This window comes from Xiphias gladius, chromosome 22 (assembly GCF_016859285.1).
Source record: "Xiphias gladius isolate SHS-SW01 ecotype Sanya breed wild chromosome 22, ASM1685928v1, whole genome shotgun sequence".
Lineage (NCBI taxonomy): Eukaryota > Metazoa > Chordata > Actinopteri > Istiophoriformes > Xiphiidae > Xiphias > Xiphias gladius.
Genome location: NC_053421.1, coordinates 3,698,032 through 3,720,058, shown reverse-complemented (window position 1 = coordinate 3,720,058; position 22,027 = coordinate 3,698,032). Strand labels below are relative to the sequence as shown.

The following is a 22,027-nucleotide window of genomic DNA, read 5'->3' as shown; positions in this document are numbered from 1 at the left end:
AGACATTACAAAAATAAGTTTAACATTCATTTGACATGCTAAATATCAGATTTACAAAGCACATATTATTGAAACGGAAGTTGTTTTGAATCTAATGGTACCAAATATTTGATATAACTCCTTGAGATACAGCAATTTCTGTATCATATTATATTTAGTTTTTAGTCACAAGGGGTTACTCCACCAGTGGAAATACAGGTTCCTATGATCACATGTTCAAAAACAAAATGCACTTAACGGCCAGAGAGACTTAAGTAAGAACCAATTATAAAAACGATTTTTCCAGTGCACTTTTAGGGAGAAATGATGAGAAATGTAGCTCCATGACCGTAAGTTTCCATGCATTTCTATGGAGTTAATGGGCTGTATTCTGATTAATTAATGACCTCTGCTCCTTTTTGAGGTGTCTCAACCTCTAACAACACACACACACACACACATGACACACGTGATGCTACTGTTAGGATTGTGAAAGTCAAATCAGAATCAAAATCAACTCCTAGATTTATCATTTGGACGCTGAAATCTGAAAACATGGCATCATGGTGTTGACAGCTAAACAGATGACAATTTAAACTGTTGATGACTGTGAGATGCAACTGAACAGTCTCTAGTAATTACACCTTGTGTTGGGATTATTTTGTCAAACTATCTTTCCCAAGGTCAAGAATGAATTTTCACACTCAGTTCGATAGTAACTTTACAATTCGCCTTCATTTTCTTTCCAAAACAAGTTCATTGTTCAAGCCTCTTGTCTTGTCGTACTTGTTTTTGTAATGCTTCCATGTCCCCAAATCTCAAAAATCAACTTGGTGAGCACAACGTTTGTATTAGCAAAAGGGATTCTGGAAAAAATGTAAAAAATAAGAGCCTGGTTCTGATAAACCAAAGGAATCTTTCAGTGACCATGAGGTGTACTGCGATACAGGTAGACATGATGTACGACACAGCGTGAAAACATACTGTATATTAAAGACTTGAATTAAAGAAGAAAATAGTGGCTCTGGCAAGCTGTCTCTTTAACTGTTGTGTCCCTGAAGACTCATGAGGCATAGTGTTGTGTTGACCAGCTCAGATGAACTGTGAGGGCCCTATCCCCAATGCCGTTTACAGTCATGTTTAATTCAAAGGAAACATCCCTTATTTATTTGCTCCCTCCTCTCTCAAGTGTCTTCATATTTTTCTGAAAATTTTCCCCAACTGACCTTCATCCCATCTTCTCCCTCTCTCTACCTCTCTCACTCTCTCTCTAACACACACACACAAGGATGCACACAGTCTTTTCCTTCCTCTTTAAGTAGAAATTGGTCTCTGAAAGCGATGAGGCCTGACCGAGATGTCTTGGGAAATCAAAGCAGCTCCCCTCCCATTCCACCGATGTGAGTCTACATGAAAACACACGCACAAACACACACTTTGTGAAAATCAAAACCATAGCAGGCAATCAGAAGTTACAGTGAGCCGATGGGGGTGTTTGAGATGCACAGATTTCCCCTTAGAGTTACAAAGGACAGATCAGGAGAATCACAGTTCAAGAGGGGAAACCAGAAAAAGCCAGGAAAAGAGGGAAAAAAGACACAAAATGCACACAAGAAAAAATCTCCCATGTAGAGTGCAGATAAAATTCCCACCAACAACCAACGATCCTGTTGGTTGTGATGTCGTAGCACTTCTAAGAAATGCCTGAAGTGATTCTGTATTCTCTGGTCAGCAGAGTGTGAGACACTTCCTCCGAGAGAGAAACTTTCTCTACTCTCGTCTGTGATTGCAGCACTCAGCTGCAGTCATTCGCTGTGTGTACAATCACTTCGCAAAGGGGACAAAACTGCACTGAATATGCAACATGGTTCCATAAAGCATGAGAAACAACATATTGGCTTAAAGCTGGACTTAATATAATGTAAAGAAACAGGCTCCTTCTAACCTAAATTCACAGGGTGGGGCTACAGTGGTCGACCTCTAACTAACTGAAATTCATTCAATTTGATATTAACTTCAAATTGCCTCAACATCTACTGCTGAGAATCTATCAAAAGCCTACCACTCTCAATTGTTAGATTGATTTCTCAACTCGAGGGCGGCAACTGGTTACCATTCCCTAATGTACAGCGTGGAAATCAATATGAAACTTAAAGGATAACTCTGGATTACTCTGTATTTTTCTTATTGTGAACAGATCCCAATAAAGACAACCAACAATGCTTCAGCCCATCCAATACTTTCTGGCTTCCCTACTGGGTCTGTGGCTCTCAGCCTCAAGCCCATTGGTTCAAACTGATGATATAATTCTTTAAAAATGGCTCATAAACATAAAGTATTCTATATAGTAGTTTTATTTTTATTTTTTTAAAACCCAGTAATTTCCTAAGACAGTTGTGCACTGTAGTTTTTGGAAAACATTAGTCAAAGAGGAAGACATAGTGTATTTGTTGGGGACCATTCTAAGCTGCAGATAAAAATACATTTAGAGCTCGAGTGAGATTTTATGGCACCAGGATGGTGTACATTATGTATGATCAGTCATCATGAAAACCTGTGGAGGTAACTGCTCCTGATAACCACTACCACAGCTACCATGGGAAAACTCAATGAGCACAGTGCCTGTTATAGCCAGGTGGGTGGGGTCTCCACTCCATTTCAATTTTGGCACACAAATTGGCATGTGACAGTTATGCCAACTTAAACTGATGACACTGTATAACACAAATAAAATGCAACATGTACAAACAGCATTGTTACAATGTAGACTAAAAAAAAGCATTCATATGGCTAGTTGGAGCCAAATCCCAATGGTAACAGTACCGTAGTGACTCCGTCAACAAAAGCTTTGACAAGATAAAATTAAAGTTCACCACAGGATCTGCACTATCTGCTGCTGTTTAATTATACACTCTGTGAGCACTTTATTATGAAACACCTGTACAACCACTTATTCGTGCAATTATCCAATCAGCCAATCATGTGGCAGCAGTACAGTGCATAAAATCATGCAGATACAGGTCAGGAGCTTCAGGTAATTTTCACATCAAACATCAGAATGGGGGAATAAATGTGATCCCAGTGACTTTGACCATGGCATAATTGTTGGCACCAGACGGGCTGGTTTGAGTATTTTATGAAACTGCTGATCTCCTGGGATTTTAACACAAAATAGTCTTTGGAGTTTACAAAGAATGGCGTGAAAAACAAAAAACACAGTGAGCAACAGTTCTGCAGAGAGAAACACCTTGTTGATGAGAGAGATGAGAGGGGAATGGACAGACTGGTTGGAGCTGACAGAAAGGCCACAGTACGTCAGATACTCAAGGAGCCTTAAGGAGTTAATGAGATAAAACAAGCAAAACCACTGTTGTCCTTTGAAATATTATTATATATATATATATATATATCAAACTAATTTCGGTTGTGTTAGTCATTCCTTGTTTGAAAGTTTGATAATAAATGAAATCAACTACTACAGTGTGTATCCGAAATGAAATCCTGTCAAATCATGGGTCATGATGGCATATGACTGACAACCACTGTACAAAGTTAAAGAGATTAGGAAAATAAAAGGCCAGAGACAGTCAATTAAAATTAGTTCCAACAATATCTATACAGAAAATTTATCAGTATATTTTTATATAGAAGAAACGTATAGAAAGTGTCCTGGATGTTTAACTGTTACAGTAATGAAAAAAAACAAAATAAAATCTTGGCCATGGAATTTCTGCAGCTTAAGGCAGATAAATAGGTCCCCAAATTCTTTGACCTGTAACCCAGATATGATACAAACAGAAAGAGCAACCCCAAGGGATACATATACCAAATGCTCCACTGACCCAGGAAACATGATGGTGTCTTGTGGGGTACTTCAGCTGGAGGGCAAAGGCAACCACTCATCAGCTTTGTAACGCAGTGAAAACCACAGTGCAAACTTGCACAATACCACTTTCTTAGTACATCTGGCTCTGTGTATCTTCCAACACATCAAGCTGCTGACTTATCAGACTAATGACTCCATTAAAGTTGAGAGCTGAGAAAGAGCCTGACTGTTGTACAAACAGAAAACACACACTCACACACACACTTAATACACTGCTGAGACACTTAGAGATGTAGCAGCAGGCTCTCATAATATGGATGACACTTCAATCTAAATACAAGCTAATGAAAGAATCACCCTGGCACTGAGGACATTATTGACATATAATCCTAGCCCCTGGGAGAGGGAAGCCATCATTCTCCATCCACAAGCCAATCTAAATGGCCTGAAATTTTAATATGGCATTTTAGGGAATTGGATTTATGGCGTATCAGCAGAATTTCAGCCGATGGATAGATAAGAGCTGTGCAGTGCAGAAAGGGGCCGGCACTGGTATTTGTCCCTGTTGCGCTGCATTCTGCCATCGATTTTCCTGGGGGTTTATTATTCCGGATTCTTCAGCGACTCGAGGCAGGATATGGGCTACCTTCCCCTCAGCAAGATCATTCTAATTCATAACCCCTTCCAAATGAGTTATTGACTAGGAGAGGCTTCTTTGCCTTTCTCATTCAGAGACGTTACTTACAATATATACAGGTCTGGTCTCCAAACACCTGTCTCCCAGGTAAGATAAGGAAAGATAGACCCTGGGAAGACTCAGACAGAAAAGAGGGCTTTCAGGTGATGGATCCTTTTTGTCCCTTTTTGTCCCCATCTGTACAGTGTACTCAGTTTTTGAGTATTTCTAATACATGTCTGAGTACAATTTATAATTCCCCTTTGAAAGGACTCAAATGCTTAAAACAACCTAATTTCAATTTTTCCTGACAAGCAACCTCTTGGTGTTGTATGTCCTCTCTAAGAACCAAAGGAGGTAGTTGCATGACATGTTATATCGCTGTAAAATGTCTGTAGAATGAAGGCTCATTGGATGCACAAAGTGTCTTTTTATCAATCCAGCTGTCTACACAGGCCATGTAAAGGCTAACATTTTAATTGCACTATACACTCGTAAACACGGTACGAAGCTCACTGTTACACTTTTAGTCTATTATCTTCTGTTTTACGCAAATGACAGTGATTGTGTGTTGGGCTCTGAGTACTGCCAAAAAGTGACCTACAACTTAATGCTGTGCTGAACCCTCAAGCCCTCAAGTGCACAGAGTCATCGTGGCACCAGGATGCAGCTCTGACTACACAATGACTGAAGTGTAGGACAAACCACAAGGATACAATAGTCAGAACAAAGGACATTGTGTCATGAAAGGTCCTGGCTTGTATTACTGCCACAGTGATACAGGGAATGGATCTGGTCACTTTAGTCCTCAGTGTGTTCCAGTTCAGCAGGAACAGAGTGTCTCCATCACCGTTAGTTCACCTCCAGTTCAGCACGAGTCAGCATCTAAGACTCAGCTAATTACATCAACATACATGCCTTATTTGGCAAAACAAACAGCAGGCAGAGACTTTTTGTTTCAAGCCGAGAGAAGGATGCATTCAAGCAGCTTTTAGAATAATCATTTCATGAGGCATATTAACTTTGTATATTAACTTTATGTGTATATCATGAGCCTGAGAGGAACATGGCATGTACGCTCCTGCTTCTCTCAGCCGGGAGAGAGAGCAACTAAAGCCAGTCATATCAGAAAAACACACACTGTGCACGGGGGCTTAATGCCTCTGCACCGCTCACCAGCTCCCACTCTCTTTGTTCCCCAAAAATGTAAAATGATATATATATTTTATCCATGTAACTGATTTTGCCAGCTTGAGATAGGTTCAAATTTCTATAAACCAGCTATGAGTGAAATATGAATATTTTAAGCAGCTTAGCACTGATTTAAATATATTTACCAGTAGTGTGTTGGCTGTGGGCCAAGACACAGTGTAATGCTCACAAAGCTACCACTGCTAAACTCAATTTAAGAAAGCTGATAATTCAGACTGGCAGCACTAAGGCAAATAAAGTCATTTAAGTAAAATATTTCATTTTCTCATGCTTTGTAAAAACAGCAAGGAGAATAGCACAGATATGAGTAGACATGGAAAGAACACGGCAAAAAGGAAATTAGACAACAAGAACAACTGCCAGACCAGTGTGGTGAGTAATTTCCTATTCTACAGTACAGTATGTCCTTTTTCCAGAGGACATTTTGAATATGACAGACAGTACAGGCAAGGGCTATGGTTGCATTTACACAGTAATATGACCAGCGAGCTACTATTGATCTTCCATTATAGAAATACGTGATGTGGTTATTGCAAGTATTCACACGGAAAAGCCAAAACTGACGGATCTACGTGCAATGTCATGAAGCGCAGACTATACCTTGTTGTAAGCAGACACAAACAAGCCAGCTTTGACTTGGAGAACCTGTTCAGTACACTGTAGTTTATGTAAAGTATCTCGTGTGTTAAGTGCCTTTGTACAGGTCTTACCAAGCAATCCATTGAGGAGATCTTGTGAAGCCTGCCACATGCTAAAATGTAGTATTAAAAATCCTAGACTCAAATGATACATCCAGTCAAAGCTCTAGAACAAGCCAGCAATTCAACATTGTTGTTTTTGCCAACTACTGTTTCTAAGTTTAATAAACATTATGAATTTTACTTGATTACAGTTCAGTTACATTTGACTGAACACACTACCAGTGTCATCACTAGAGATCATGACATCAAGATCACATTATAATGTGTCAGTGACTCTTTTTATACATCCGCTTAATTGAGATCAGTAAAGCCGCACTCCTTAAAAGGGTTTCATCTTAAACTGGAAGAACAAGTGAAGGGAAGTGCTGCCACTGTGGAATGTGTGCTCTCCTGCCAAGGGCATAAAAAGAGTCACTGACACATTATATGCTTGAGTTACCCGCAGTGAAGGATGATACAATGAGTGTTGCCATTCTGTGAAAAAGCTGAAGTTCATTCTGTCTCAGTAAACATGCCTACTGGCTGAAAACAGGGTCCCAAAGACTGCATAATAAGGAATATACACTCACTTTGTCTTTCTTTTAAAGACATTAACATTTAAGTAATTTCAACCTAGCATATGTTCCACCCGCTGAACAGGTTGAACCATTGGTCAAGAGATGTCTATAATCTTGGTCAAATGGGCAAATATCAGCATAAATTTCTTAGGAGCTGCTGACCAGATTGACGTGTAACGTAACGTGCATGTTTATGGTTAGAAGACAATGATTCCTAATGATTTTTGAGGACCTCTAACCATCAGGCATACATTTCTGCTTGAACAACGCTTGCATGAAATAGTAGCTTGAATACTAGAAAGCTAATCCCGTTTCTTCACTGTTCATCAATCCAACAAAAAGCAAGATAGGCCAACAGCTACTAACCACATTTCCGTGAAGTTAGATATTTATGGTCTCCAGATCGTTCACAGTGCGTTAAGTGGCTGTCTGACCTTTCTTCAAATTTCCCCTTCAGGCCAGAATTTACACAGAATTTAGACAAGAAACATAATCCAAAGGACAGATGGTCATCAACGTCATTCTTTACGTTTACACTTCCCAGATTTAACCCTTTCCATTTTGGACACTCCATGAGTTCTACTCCTGCAATTTACAGGACAAATGATCAACTCGTCACACAAAATATAACAGATTACAAAGAAATACAGTAAATATATTTAGGCTGGCAAGGGCCTAAAACTATTCATCAGTTCTATCAGTTATGATAACACTGTACTCACCAATTAATAGCTGAGATTTGGTAGCATGGCAACATCACTAAAAGGTGGCTCAATGGGTCAAAAAACACAAGGAATCTAGACTGTCAAACTGTTGTGAACAAGGCCCTGGGTCAGTGAAACCTATCTGGAAGGCAACCACTAAGGCTATTACCTACACTGTCCGTTTTAAACAACCACAACAGTTTACAGACTGAGTTTTTGTTCAGTTTGACTTTCTGTACAGTCTGTAATTCAGCAGACTCACAGTTTTCCTGTGCAGTGAGCACAGTGTAGGTGCCCTCAATCTCATGTTTAACTCCAAATTAAGTGATTTAAATAATCTGGCCAACCACTGACTTCCAAACCCTCTGATCATCTGCCTGCTCATCTTTCTGGCCCTGACTTCTGTTAAACGATGTAACTGAGTTCCGAGTCCCAGCAATAGCGTACAGCTTTTATTATAGCCAGAGCTATGATAAAACCCAAGTTTTAATAAATCATAGCTTTCCTTTAGGTCTGGTTTTATAACATTTATCTATAGGAAACAAGCACTGGTACTTCCTGCTTTCCAGCCCCATACTGTTTTACAATGATATGGTCACACATTCACATCAGGATTTGAACAGTACGACCACAGTTTTCAAGGGTTGGCTACTGAGGAATTCTGCTAGTGCGCATCTGGAGCCTTGCCCAGGGGCACTTCTGTAGAATTTGAAGGACACAGTGTAACTGATTCTTTTACACTGCAAATATTTTTTCCAAATGGCCATGTTCCAATTACATGCCACGGCCACAAGTTTCTTATATGAAACATATATGAATGTGTGCCAGAGTAGCAGTGCATATAGTATATTCTTGCTTGCATGCTAAATCCGTATGTGTTTTTTGGCTTTGGTAGTGGGCTATTATACAGTATTTTATTTGTTTATTCAGATGAATCCTTAATGCTATTGGAGCAGAGTCTGGCTTTATCACCCTGCCATCACTACAACATGACATCCAAAGTGTTAGCTGAATGCTTTGGCAAAAGATAAAGGTTGTAGTGATGTCCTCATCTCAGTGTCAAAAAGCAGCCTTGCCTTTGCAGACAGTGCCCACTGTTAATTGAGTTACAGAGAAATGCATAAATACGTTTTACAATAATTTGTTATATACCATTTTTGAGTGAAAGACCTCTCTTGCAAAGCAATGTTGAAAGAAGTGCTGATGGCAGAGTATATAAATTAAATTTACACTGCACAGAAGCATAATGAAATCAGGCACTTGAAGGAGAATAGCAGTGAATTTAGGTCTAAATATATATAAAAGCTCTGTGCTCTGCTTTAATGGTTTGGCTGGAAAGTGAGGGCGGTCTGATCTCCATATCTGTCATGTTACAGAGACTACAAAAATGAAAAGAATCATAGATTATCATTTTCAGGTACAGTTTGAGCTTTGAAGCTGACACAAACCAAAAAAGGAAAAATCTCATTCCATTCTTAAAGCTAAAATGTCTCACATAAATTTGCAACAGCCCAAGACTTTTTGTCTTGAATATATAACAAACTGGAGAGAATGTTCTATATTTTTTCTCATTAAATGGACTATGGACAATTTTACTGGCATTTGCCAGACAGATATCCCCTGTTAAAAATGGTTGTGTCCTAGTCTTATACTGAAAACCCAAGCATCAAATACCTGTTCTCCATACAAAAACGAAAACATGCAGAAAATTGACTACCTCTTAAAAATACCCTCCTTAACACAGTTCCCATCAAATCAGATTTGTTTTCACTGATTGAGGTCGAATGTAGTTCAACCAGCATGCTTCTAATTGAAATGATAGCTTCAGTGCTAGCTCAGATAACCTTGACCTCTAACACTTCTTTTAATTCTGCTTGCTAATTCAAGTGGGGAACATGCAGAGCTGGTAAACAAATTACCAGAAAATCAGCCATTTGAGCACAAGGATCTGACTCTGTCTGCTGTATTGAGCACATACTGAATGGAGCATCACATTCAGGCAAAGTGCTGGAGTAGTTTGAATATGATTGGAGAGTGTAAGTTCATGAACGAAGACAATGAGGGGCTCTTCCGAATGTGGAGGCTCACGCTCTTACTGTACAATTGCTGATAATTTTTCCATCCACAATCCTGGCCTCCATATGCACTGCATTTGTGCTAAAGGAAGAGTTTGGCATCTGGGGAAATAGGGGTCTAGTTGTAGTTACCCTAGCTTAGCATGAAGACTGGAAACAGTGGGAAAAAGCTAGCCTGGCCTGTTAAAAACCACACCAACCAGCGCCTCCAAACTTTTATCTAACTGGTTTAAACCCTACACTGGAGGAGGCAGGAGCAGAGGAGAGATCTTGACAGGTCCATATGGTCGTTAGTAGGTGCAGTACATCACCTACGTATGCTGGGCTGCAGATGGGTCTCTAAAGCTATTTTTTAAGTTTTTAGTAACACTTTACATTATCTTCCAGTATTTGGCAATTATAACCAGTGAAAAAATATTTAATACGTGGTTTCTAACATACTCTAATGGTTGTAAGCAGATATAAGAGTTTATTCATGGATTGGTCAACAACCGTAACACATCTTGTGAGCACCCATAAGTTGAGGCTGCTGTCTAAGCAGATAATGAATGACAATACTGTAAAACACAGCTGTAATAATATAAAATATGTCTTAATGGTAGAAGTTATAATTGTTGACAAACACTTATAAATCTTTTTAGCTGCAAAGAACTGCATTATACTTTTATAAACCATGTATTAAATGTTAATGTAAACACAGGACGCTCATTCTGTTTTGTCCATTCCAATAAAGATTTACTCAAACAAGATGACTGTACTGACAGAAAAGTGAAAGGCAGAATTATTTTACACAAGTCTACTTTTAACAAAAAGCAAGATGAAAAAAAAACCCAATATGGCGCCGCTGATGGCTGAAAGATGTAGACAGTATGGTTTGGTCTATTGTGCAGCAAAGTTCAGTTTTATTTCTATCATAACATAGTCTTAGTAAATACTACAATTAGTTACATCATTTAAAATACTACCGTATTATTTAACAACTAAAGGTTCACAAGTTCACTACAGTTTATACCAGATGTTTCGACAGCAGCCGTTTGAAAAATCTGTCCTTGACACAAACGTAAGATTAATATTGATCTTCTAATCTAACTTTGCAAAAGAATGAAAATAAGCATATTTCCTCACATGCTTAACTCATTCTCTAATCATAAATGCAATGGCATCATCTGCCTTGTGATTTATGTTTTTCAGTGAGATGTCTCTGCTGGTTTCTGTTTTGTGCCTCTGAAGGGTTTTTTTTATCACAGTCCCTGTTGAATCTTTAACATACTGCTTGGATTCATATTATAATCATGCTCAACTGCAGAGCCCTTTCCCCCAAATACTGTACATAAATGATCCAATCTCCTTTGATGTAAGTCTTTCTGACTAGGGTGAGATTCATATTCCATAATCTGCTTCATTTTTCAACCTACACCTTATTTTCTTGCTTTTTTTATGATTATTATTACTTCTGCCATCATGACTGTTGATTGTGGCTGTGTCACTGTTGAGCATAATGTATCCTCAGTTGACTGGAAACACTGTTCTTTAATACACACCCACAGGGGAAGCACATCCTCCGATAGCTGAATCCAAAAACAATTTAAACTCAGCACAACATCACACACACACACACACACACACACACACTGCAGTGGGACCTGCATGCTTACATCTCCTTTCCATTTATCCACTGCCTGAAAACAGCATAACTACTGTGGGCTAGTTGGTTGTTCATTGTTCAAGTAATATTGCATTCATGTCCTACTGGATTTACTGTAAACGAGGTCTGCCAATTGCTAAAAGCTGTTCATGTCATGGAACAGCTGTCATGGAAATACAAGAAGGAGTGTTTTGCAAGCAGTGTTACCTCCCATGTGGTATCACAAATTTAGGAAGTGTGACAACACAGGCGGTAAACATAATGGGCAATCCAGCAAGTGAGGGTGTCCAAATATTAAACATGACAATTATCATTGTCACTTATATTCTCTTGTTGGGGATTGTTTTCCCTGTGTTTGCACAGTCAACTACACAGCAACACTTCTGACAGAAACTAGAGAGAGAAGGAAATGAAACATTTAAACAAGATGGCTCAAAAGGAAATAACCACTATTATAAGTCAATAATATGTGCTGCATTAAATTTTGAAAATGTGTAAGATAGGATAGAATTAAGTCATTGTCTCTCAGCTATTGCAGACTCCACTAGCAGGTATTTGCGCACAAACAGTCCCTACCATTGTCAGTGAAGGGGATCTGAAGGAATTTCTCCCTTCCAATATTTTAGACAGTCTCAAATGATCGTTGTATTTTACATCTGAAGGGTTAAATAATGAGGGAGTGGCAGAGTTGCCAGGTTTATGTACACTCAGAGAGCACTTTATTAGAAACGCCATACTAATACTGCGTAGGGCCCCCCTTTGCTCTCAAAACAGCCTCGGGTCTTCATGCCATGGATTCTACAACATGTTGGAAACATTCCTTTGAGATTCTGCTCCATGTTGACGTGATGTCATCACATCATTTCTGCAGATTTATCACCTGCACATTCATTTTCCCAATCTCCTGTTATACCACGTCCCAAAGATGTTCTATTGGATTCAGACCTGGTGTCTGGAAAGACCACTGAAGTACAGTGAACTGTGGCATTCAAACCATGATTGATTGGTATTAGGGGGCCCAAAGTGAGCCAAGAAAACATTCCCCACATCATCACACCACCAGCAGACTGGACTGTTGAGACAAGGCAGAATGGGTTCATGGATTCATGCTGTTGATGTGAAATTCTGACCCTACCATCTGTGTGTCTCAGCAGAGATCCAGATTCATCAGACCAGACTATATTTTTCCAATCTTTAACTGTCCAGTTTCGGTGAGTCTGTGGCCACTGCAGCCTCAGATTTCTGTTCTTGGCTGACAGGAATGGAACCAGACGTGGGCTTCTGATGTTGTAGCGCCTCCACCTCAAGGTTTGATTTGTTGTTCATTCTGAGATGCTTTTCTGCTTAACACGGTTGTAAAGAGTGTTTATCTGAGTCACCATAGCCTTTCTGTCAGCTCCAACCAGTCTGACCCTTTTCCTCTGACCTCTCTCATCAACAAGGCGTTTCTGTCTGCAGAACTGCTGCTCACTGGGTTTTTTTTTTTGTTTGTTTGTTTGTTTTTCATACCATCCTGAGTAAATTCTAGAGACTGTTGTGCATGAAAATCAGAAGTTTCAAAAAAAAACTCAAACCAGCCCGTCTGGCACCAACAATCATGCCACGGTCAAAGTCTGTGAGTTCACCTTTTTTTCTCCATTCTGGTGTTTGATGTGAACATTAACTAAAGCTCCTGACCTGTATATGCATTTGTACTGCTGCTACATGATTGGCTGATTGTATAACTGCATGAATTAGCAGCTGTAGAGGTGTTCCTGATGAAGTGCTCAGTGAGTATATTGTCTGTGAAAAATTGGCTATTTTTTTATAAAGCAGTTGGTTTTATTATTCAAACTATTTAAACATCACAACTAAACTTGTCTCTGGACATAACTAACATCACTTAACTGACATATTTAAATTTCAGGTGTGTAAGGTGTTAGCTAAATTGTGTTTGTTGCTCAAGTGTCATTTCAACAATGACCAACTTTACTATTGTATCATAATGTAACATAACGTAAAAGCAAAGATGGAGGACAACAGGTCATACTTAATAAAGCAAAGGTTTTGAAGTTTGTGTACTTTTGCATGTGTGTACATAGAACAAGAGAAAGTGCACACCAACACAACAGTACATCTTGGATGTCTTAGAAAATTGTCCCTACCAATTTTAAAACTCAATCTATACCCCTTGTACACTTAGTAAGTCCCTGAAATCATTAACAATAGTATCAGAGCTACACTGCCTACTCATGTGATGATGAGAATAATAGATGGATCATACACTCCACACAGAGAACGGGGGAAAAGGGACACGTCACCCAGTCACACTCTATTCTGTATCACTGAAAGGGAGGACATTTTCGTCTTGCAATGTGTTTTTTACTCTGAGCAGAGGGTCAGAAGTCAGACTTTTGACAAATGTACAGTTGGGTCTGTGGTCAAGAGGCTACTAAGACTGAAAAAATAGACTTTTATTCCTCACTGATCACCCAACCGCAGCCTCAGTAAAACCAGTTACCGGTTTTAATGTTGTAGCTGAATAGTGTGTGTGTGTGTGTGTGTGTGTGTGTGTGTGTGTGTGTGTGTGTGTGTGTGTGTGTGTGTGTGTGTGTGTGTGTGTGTGTGTGTGTGTGTGTGTGTGTGTGTATGTGTGTGTACATATTCATACATACAATGGCTGACATTATATTGAAATAAAAAATAAAAATAAAAATGAGGCACTGGCAGAACGGTGCACTCTGTTTGAGCATAAAGCAAACCAGCAAGTTTCCCTACAACATAGTAGTGGACAGTTACAGGCAATGGGTTCTACACTTTCTAATTCTTAGCTTGTTAGTCTAAGTTATAGACTTGCTTACTTGCCTCTGAAGCAGAAAAAGAACATACTTTTGTACTTACAGTGTTATGTTTCCATATTGCTTTGATGACAGTGTTTTGGGCACAGTTCCAGTTTCACAGAAACTTTCTTTTTTTTTTGTTTTAGGACAAAAAACTCATTTAGAGGACGTGTGATTATGAGACCCAGTCAACTTTGCTTTCTCTTAACCATGACCACCATGCTTACCTAACCTTAACCAAGTACTTTTAGTTACCTATACTTAACCAATATTTAATAATTATTTTCCCTCATTATTTCTACACAACCCCGAGCTCTGGCATGACAATTGGATGTACTACATGCTCATCACCACCCCAACTTCAACCCCTCAACTTCTGCGTAAGGTTCATAATTCCTAGGTTACTGGATTGATAGCTGGCAGATCTTACGGGTTCTTTAGGAAAGTACTGACCAACTAATGATTTTTTCACGTGGGTGTGAGGACATCACACCTTCAGTTCACAGCATATGTTTTAGAAATAAGGTGTCTTTTAATATATGTTTATGGATTTCTTTTAATAACTGTCATCACAGAAAAGTATGGATTTTACAATATTTTTTTTAGCATCCGTGAAAAGACCAACACCAACAATTTGTTAGTCAGTCTCTCAGTACTTTCTGATTTCCCAGTGGTTCTTAGCCCCAAGCCCATTGGGTCCTGCTGAAGATTTAATTAAATCTTTAAATATGAGTTCATAGTGTCATTTTTTAAAAAGGCTCACTTATTCCCTAAAACAGCTACACACTAGTTTTGGGGACTACGTTTTAGGTTTTTGATTAATGCACATTTATGCTTTTGGTATTCATAGCTGTGTTCACTATAATCAGTAACACCTCCAAGCTGTCTCCTCTGAAAGCTCCACCTACAGCTACACTGGTAAGCTGGAGAACACATCAAAAGATTATCAGGGAAATTAACTTGTTCATTGAAGGATGCTGTGATTATCACCTCCTTTTTCATAGCAAATGCTCTGCATTGCGCAATTGTTCGCTTAGCCACATACTGTTTCCAAGCAGCTCGCATTTATCTGCAAATCTCCTTATTTACAAGTCATCAGTGAGGCGGGGGCTGGAGTCTGGAGGATAATGTCAACTTTTCTGTTCGGTTATTGACAGGCAGGCTTCTCAGAGAGCGAGTTATTTTCTAAAGAGGGAGTTTTTCTAGCCTCGACCTGCAACATTTAGCTTGTCTGCCCCATTAGACAGTGACCTTCATACCAATGCCGACCACGGCAGCCAGCACCAACGCACCTAATTCAATCTCCACTCTGCAGAGATCAGAGAGACATAACGTGCCGGTATAAACTGATGCATTTTTAGATACACAAACGCTCCTTAAAATTTTTTCTTTTGGATGTGAGGAACCTTGTGGGTGTCCATGACTTTGTCTGTGATGAAAAATTCTGTATGCAATCCATTACTTTCCATTCAGTGCCTAAGTTGTAACACTTCCTTGAACCAAACTTTTTTCTTAACGCTGCTTCTCTAAAGGGCCAAACTTTCCACCAGCAGCTCGTGCAGCGAATTTGTGAAATACATTCTGCTGTATTACTGTGAAGTGACCCTGAACATGACTTCTCCTCCACACAACCAATCCAATTCCTGACCTCAACTGTCCACAATACAACTCCTGAAAATCTCCAGGACATTTCAGCAGACCCAGCAGGTTGGAGTCATAGTTACAGAGCTGGCAGGTCACATATTAATGTGGTTCAGTCTATCACTGCTTACAGCTGATCTGTATCGGACTTTATCTTTAATGGAGCATAGGAAAAGCAGTTATGTGGTTTTCATCATCAGTGGTTGTCAGCATGTCAGCCTCTGTTTTAAACAGTCATAATTGCTAATCAATCATACCATCTGAACTGTTACCCTGCTTCGATGTACTTATTCCCTGCACAGGTGTTTAAAAAATAAGCCTAACCATATATTTCTTTACTGCAAAGGTCTTTTAAGAACTCACTCTGGGAATCTGTAAAAATATATATATATTTTTTTAATCACAGGAAATGTTCAGGTTGATTAAAAAAAAAACCTGTAGCATTCTTACTCTGAGCTGTTTTTCTCGTACTTGGGTTTCAAGATAAAAAACCAAGTTAGCCATCCACCACTCTTGCACCATAATTCTTCACACACCCGAATGAGTTGAACCATTTTTCAAGATCCTCTTTTGAAGAATGGCTATTACAAAGATAGGGTCAAAACACATCCGGAAATGTAATGTTGGGATCACTGCATTAATAGCAAACTCTTTTCTCAGCCAGAGTCGACGCTGTTCCAGGAGTGGAGGAAATCCCATTTGCGAGGTCAGAATTCAATTGGTGGCTATAAGTAGCACAGTTCTGACAGTGGACAAGTCAAGGTGTAAGATGTACTGTAGTTGATGCTCCTATTTAAAGATGCATTCTTTCATCTCAATCTAGCACACAATAGTGCCCCCACACCCCTAAATTTCCTCCTAGCGCACTCTGGCCAAGATTTGAAATATTATTGATTGCTAAACAAAATCAGGAAGTATTCACTTACACAGTGCATATAAGCCATATTAGTGTATGTATTAGATAGTTAGCCTAGTCTACTGACCTTCCACAAAGAATACTGCCATGTGTACAAACAGACATTGGCATTTACCAGGCCCGGAGAGTTTAGTGAAAGAGTCCGTTGAGTTGCATCATGGGAAGTGTAGGATCTGGTGTTTTTGGAGCTTGATTGATACTAGGAACTAAACGTCAGGATGTCTATGCCGCTGCTACTTTGATTTTGATCATTCTTCGCCTGCCTCTCAAAACTTTCCCCACCTTTATTGAAGTGCAATACTAAATTGTTGGCCTGCCCCTTTAATATTTATATTTATATAATATTATTTAATATTTATATTCATTCAGTCTGATCAGGGTTCTCTGTGGACAGCTCAGGTTAGGTAACTAAAATTACACTGAAGTGTAACTCAACCAATACAATTATCTCCTGAGCCACTGACTTGCACGTCCGACGGACAGATTTAGGTTCTAACGGTTCAACTTCAGCCTTCTAACTCTGCTGCTATCGTGAAGTACAGGCCCCTTTAACTGAGGAGTGGTAAAGACTGTGCTGATATAATGGGATGTAATGGAGCACATGCTGTTTCCCTTGGCAGAGTTTATTCCCCAATGCACATGGACTGAATGACTCTAAGCTGGGAGCCGGTCACCATAATGTAAAGACACCATGACTTAACTGACACTCAGCTGACCAGAGGTTCTGTCCGTTTACACTTCTCTCACACACCGTTTCCAAGCCTACGGCTCCGTCAGCAGAAAAAATCAATCTGCACCTCATCAATTTGAATTTAGTTAATTCAAATTGTTAATGAAATGTATGTTGTGGTTTTAATTAAATATGATCAGTGCTGTTTCTCCAAATTAACAAAACACAAAAGTGGTTGGATTATTCAACAAAATGTACATCTGTCAATATGAATATATCTGTGTGAGCTGTTCGTAGTATAGTAGCAGTCTGCGCAGTTCTGTATCTGTGTGTGTTACTGCAATTGTTTGTGTGTGTTGGTGTGTTTTCTTGATAAAATACACGAGTGCTGGGATAAATCAAATGAAATGTTTTATTTTGATTATATAGTTTATTCAGTGTTTTTCCTTCTCTCTGCTGTTCTACTGTGGGATTCAAGCCAGTGGCCTTAACCTTTTTGCCAACCGCTGGCCCCAGCATTAATATGTTGAGTTATCCGGACCCGCTGAGCCTTATGTTATGCTATAGAATGAAACAAGAGACATCTGGAATATTTCCATTTGATGAAATGATGCTAAAACATGTGGACTTGGGGTGGAATATTTCCTGTGTAAGCACCATATACTGTAGTTGTAATTTGTTGGAACAAACATTCTGTTCACTATTATATACTATACCATTGCTGCATAGTGATGAAATAGTTTTTTGGTTTTTTTTAACCTACTTGAAAGGTGCTTGAGGAGAAATTTAGGAGGAAATTTATTGTTCAAGATCATCGAAAAATTTCCCTTAGAGAAAAATAAAATATTCATCACATTTCTAAAATATGGACGAGGCATGTAGGCACCATATGAAAAACGATGCATCTTGTTCTGTAAAAAAAAACACTAAGTGAAGTTACTGCCACCAGTAACATTTGACTGTCCCTCTTTTTTTTCCAACCCACACATGCACACACACACACACACACCACTACCCTATGTGTAAATATACTGTACAATATGAATTCATGAATAAATATACACAATACACACAGATGCGAATGCATCACATCTGATATGACCATATCTAGCTCATACACACACACACACACACAAACACACACATATTTTAACACACACACACACACACAGAGTGGGTGACATGCACTCATAAACATATCACTCCCAGCAGTCACGGAACACACACACATGGGGGTGTGGTATTGATATCTGCAAACGTTAACCCTTTTAAATGTCCAACTTTCGAAATAGCAACAAGTTACAGCCTGCCCACTATTTCCTCCTTTTGGGCTCATAGATCATTCACATACTCAGTTCTATTTTTCTCAGCTTTGTAATCGTAGCGCAGGTCTATGTCAGCTCTTTGGATACATAACCCCCATGCTATTGCTCCAAAAAAAAAAAAAAAAAAAAGGGAAAAAAGAAAAAAACCTTGTTAAACTCTTAGAACAGCAACTTAAACTATTTTCCACAAGTGAGGAAAGGGAGGGAAAGTGGGTCTACAACAGCTCGGGCTGACGGCAGCGTGCTTTGCGGGAATGAAAAGACCCCAATCAAACTTTCGGAGCAACATGAGAGGGAAAAGAAGTAGTAGCTCACCAAATCTCAAGACATGTGGCATCCCATGAGAATATCCTACACAGTGTAATAGCAGCAGTAGAAGCCTCACGGTGCACCTGAATCTCGCACGAAACATCAGCACGGAGACGATCTTCATGTTGCTTGTGTGGTGCACAGGATTTTTAATCCCTGAATCGGTATATCCCCCGAATTTTTTCTTCTTCTTCTTCTTCTTCTTCTTCCTCTTCTTCTTTTTTCTTTCAACCCTTTAACATGAAGCAAAGCGACTGCGAGATCACGGCATGATCACCACAGGCGGGCTGGGCAACGGTTTCCCCACATCCATTTGGCCAAAAAAAAAAAAAAAAAAAAAAAAAAAAGCACTGCGTGTCCAGCTCACTGCGCCAAGACGAAATAGCCCTCCGACTCAGCTGAGGAAGATGATGGTGGAGGTGGCGGTGGAGGTGGCGGGGCATCCATGTTAGGCAGGGCAGAGCTTGGAGAAATCCATCTGCTGAAAGACACGGGCAGAGATTGGAGAGGGGTGAGAGGGGGAGCGCGGAGGGAGGTGGAGATCCAGCGTGACCATATGAGAGTGCGAGTAAGTAAAGCGGCGGTCTCAGCAGCCCCGCCAGCCCGAGCTCCTCCTGCTGCACTGCCGCACAGCATCTGACGTCGAGCCAACACTAGTAGCGGGAGAGCGCACGGGGTGGATCGGGCATGTTTCTCGGCTACCGCTGACCGCGCTTCGCCCCTTTCTCTATACCGCCTGCCTAAATTGTCGTGCTTGCCCCCACTCCTCCCGCCCCCCTCCCTCCCCTCTCGCTTCCTCCTCTCTCCCCGACGTCGCGTCCCCCGACCAGCCGGCCGCCGTTCCCCGGTCTCCCCCTCGGATTTCTCCTCGGTTCGGATCGGTTCAGTGGCCGTTGAACGCCAATCAAAGCCTCTCTCTTTTTTTCGGAATCACTCGGGGCTTGGACTCAGGCGAGGGGCTCCGTGAACCAAACCTGTCGCTGCACCCTCAGCATGATGCATAGCCTCGGCTCACTCCCGCTGAATTTCAGCACTCACCTTCCGTCTTTGGAATTATTACTTTTTTATTCTCTACTTTTCCTAAGACGGAGACTCTACAGCCTGTTAGATAAAAACCCTCAACATCAAATATGTATTTCATTGTGTGTGTGTGTGTGTGTGTGTGTGTGTGTGTGTGTGTGTGTGTGTGTGTGTGTGTGTGTGTGTGTGTGTGTGTGCGCGCGTGTGTGATCTGACTTGTGATCGCAAAAAGTATCTGCTCCTTTATATGACTATTGAATTACTGACGGGGCTTACATGGTCCTGAAGGGCGAAGACATTTCAATTATATATAACAGTTCAATATTTTCCCACAGGCTGGACTGTGGCCTCTAACCTGTTCGTTACAAATAAATGATACAATTCCGTAACGATTTTACAACCACGCGGGTTAGTTTTACTGGGTTTTTAAGACACAGAAGCGCGGGTTACTGCTGCAGGCTATTATTCCCGAGGTCCGTCAGTGTCCGTGCAGAGTTTAATCCGACGCGTTATTTCCCAACTTGGGCAGGATCGAGAGCAGTGCGCGGAGGCCAAGATCATTTTGAACATGGAGCACACAAAAAGAATGCCAAGCCGTCAGCATTATTGGATAAACGAATGGATGAATAACGGTGGCGTGTTATCAGGAACACACTGGGCTTTGACAAAACTTCCTCCCCTTTTGTAAAAGCATCAGTTCTGTGATATAAGATATCTTAAAGATGTTGTAGAGGAGTCAACGGTTTAACGCTTAGGCCACGGTTGAGTGTTTGAAGCGGGCTTTTCAGCACCACGGACAGAGAGCCTGTACTGGCTCGATCTTGGGGGGGGGGGGCTTCAGCACCACGTAGCACCCTACAGAAGCCTCTGCGAGGAGAAGGGTTCAGCACGGTGGACAGCTCCCCCGCGGCTTCTCGTCTGCCCCTGTTTGTTCTTGAAAGCTCCCGCCGCTCGTTGCCCCCGAACCGGGCGGCGGGGCAGCAGCGTGTCCGGACCACGTCCACACGATGATACGGTTTACGCCCCGGTGCCGGACACTGTTTACACACCGACATTCACCCACGTTCGTTTATTGAGGCCGACACCTCAATGTGTCTCGCCAGCGTGGCTGCCCAACATTTTCGGAAAGTCGGAAACGAACTAATGTGTGAGTTGCACGCACAGGCTGAAACACGATTTTAAAGAAAGATGCCCCCCTCATAATTATATCTCAGGTCCACGCCTGAAGCAACACGCAGTGGAACTCACAAGTTGATTTCTCAGTTTTTACAGTGTTTGGTTTGGGTCCTTTTTTTTTTTTTTAATAATACGCGCAAATTGTAGAGGTTGTCGCCCCCCCCGAGCTAATATGCAACCAACGAAAGGGACGAAAAACAGACATCTGGGATTTGTTTGTCTCTCTCCGCGTGCGACGAGCAGGCCCGAGTCGGCGCCGCATTTTCTCATTCGCGCAGAGGTCACAGTGAGAGGCAGCAGCCTTTAGCAAATGTCTACGGCACGAAGCCGCAGTTATTCGACAGCCGCGCGTAACTGCCGGGAAGGCGCTTGGGAAAAAAAAAAAAAAAAAAAAAAAAGCCCAGCTGGCACCGGTGTATATATCCATCTGGATTTTATTATTATTATTTTTTTTTTAATTCAGCTCTTTTTACAGATAGAGCTACAGCTCAACAAATGCCCCCCTCTGTGCATTTGAGCAGGCTGAGCGGAGCCCCTCCAGCAGTCAAAGGTGCCTGGTGATAAAGTTGATTTAAAGCTAATGCGCTCGTCAACTGTGGGATGCGTCTCCGCCGGTCCCCCATGCAGCAGCCCCCGTGGACTGGAGACGTTGCCCACGGACCGCTCCGAGAGCGGAACGCGGCCGGCGATTTAACGACCCGCGCGGCGCCTTTCAACCCTACATCGGCGGACGCATCACCCCGGGGAGGAGGAGAAGGAGGGAGGAGGAGGAATCC

The 22,027-nt window shown here is 40.9% G+C and overlaps 1 protein-coding gene across 1 annotated transcript in view; it reads right to left on the bottom strand.

The window, feature by feature from the left end:
- Window positions 1-19,191, bottom strand: part of grik2 (glutamate receptor, ionotropic, kainate 2) — a 262,001-nt gene extending 242,810 nt beyond the window's left edge. The window contains exon 1 of the mRNA XM_040118010.1: window positions 19,062-19,191. Within this exon, the coding sequence (XP_039973944.1) occupies window positions 19,062-19,179 (118 nt within the window). The 5' untranslated portion in view covers window positions 19,180-19,191. The remainder of the gene's footprint in view (window positions 1-19,061) is intronic.
- Between the last annotated feature and the right edge of the window lie 2,836 nt (window positions 19,192-22,027).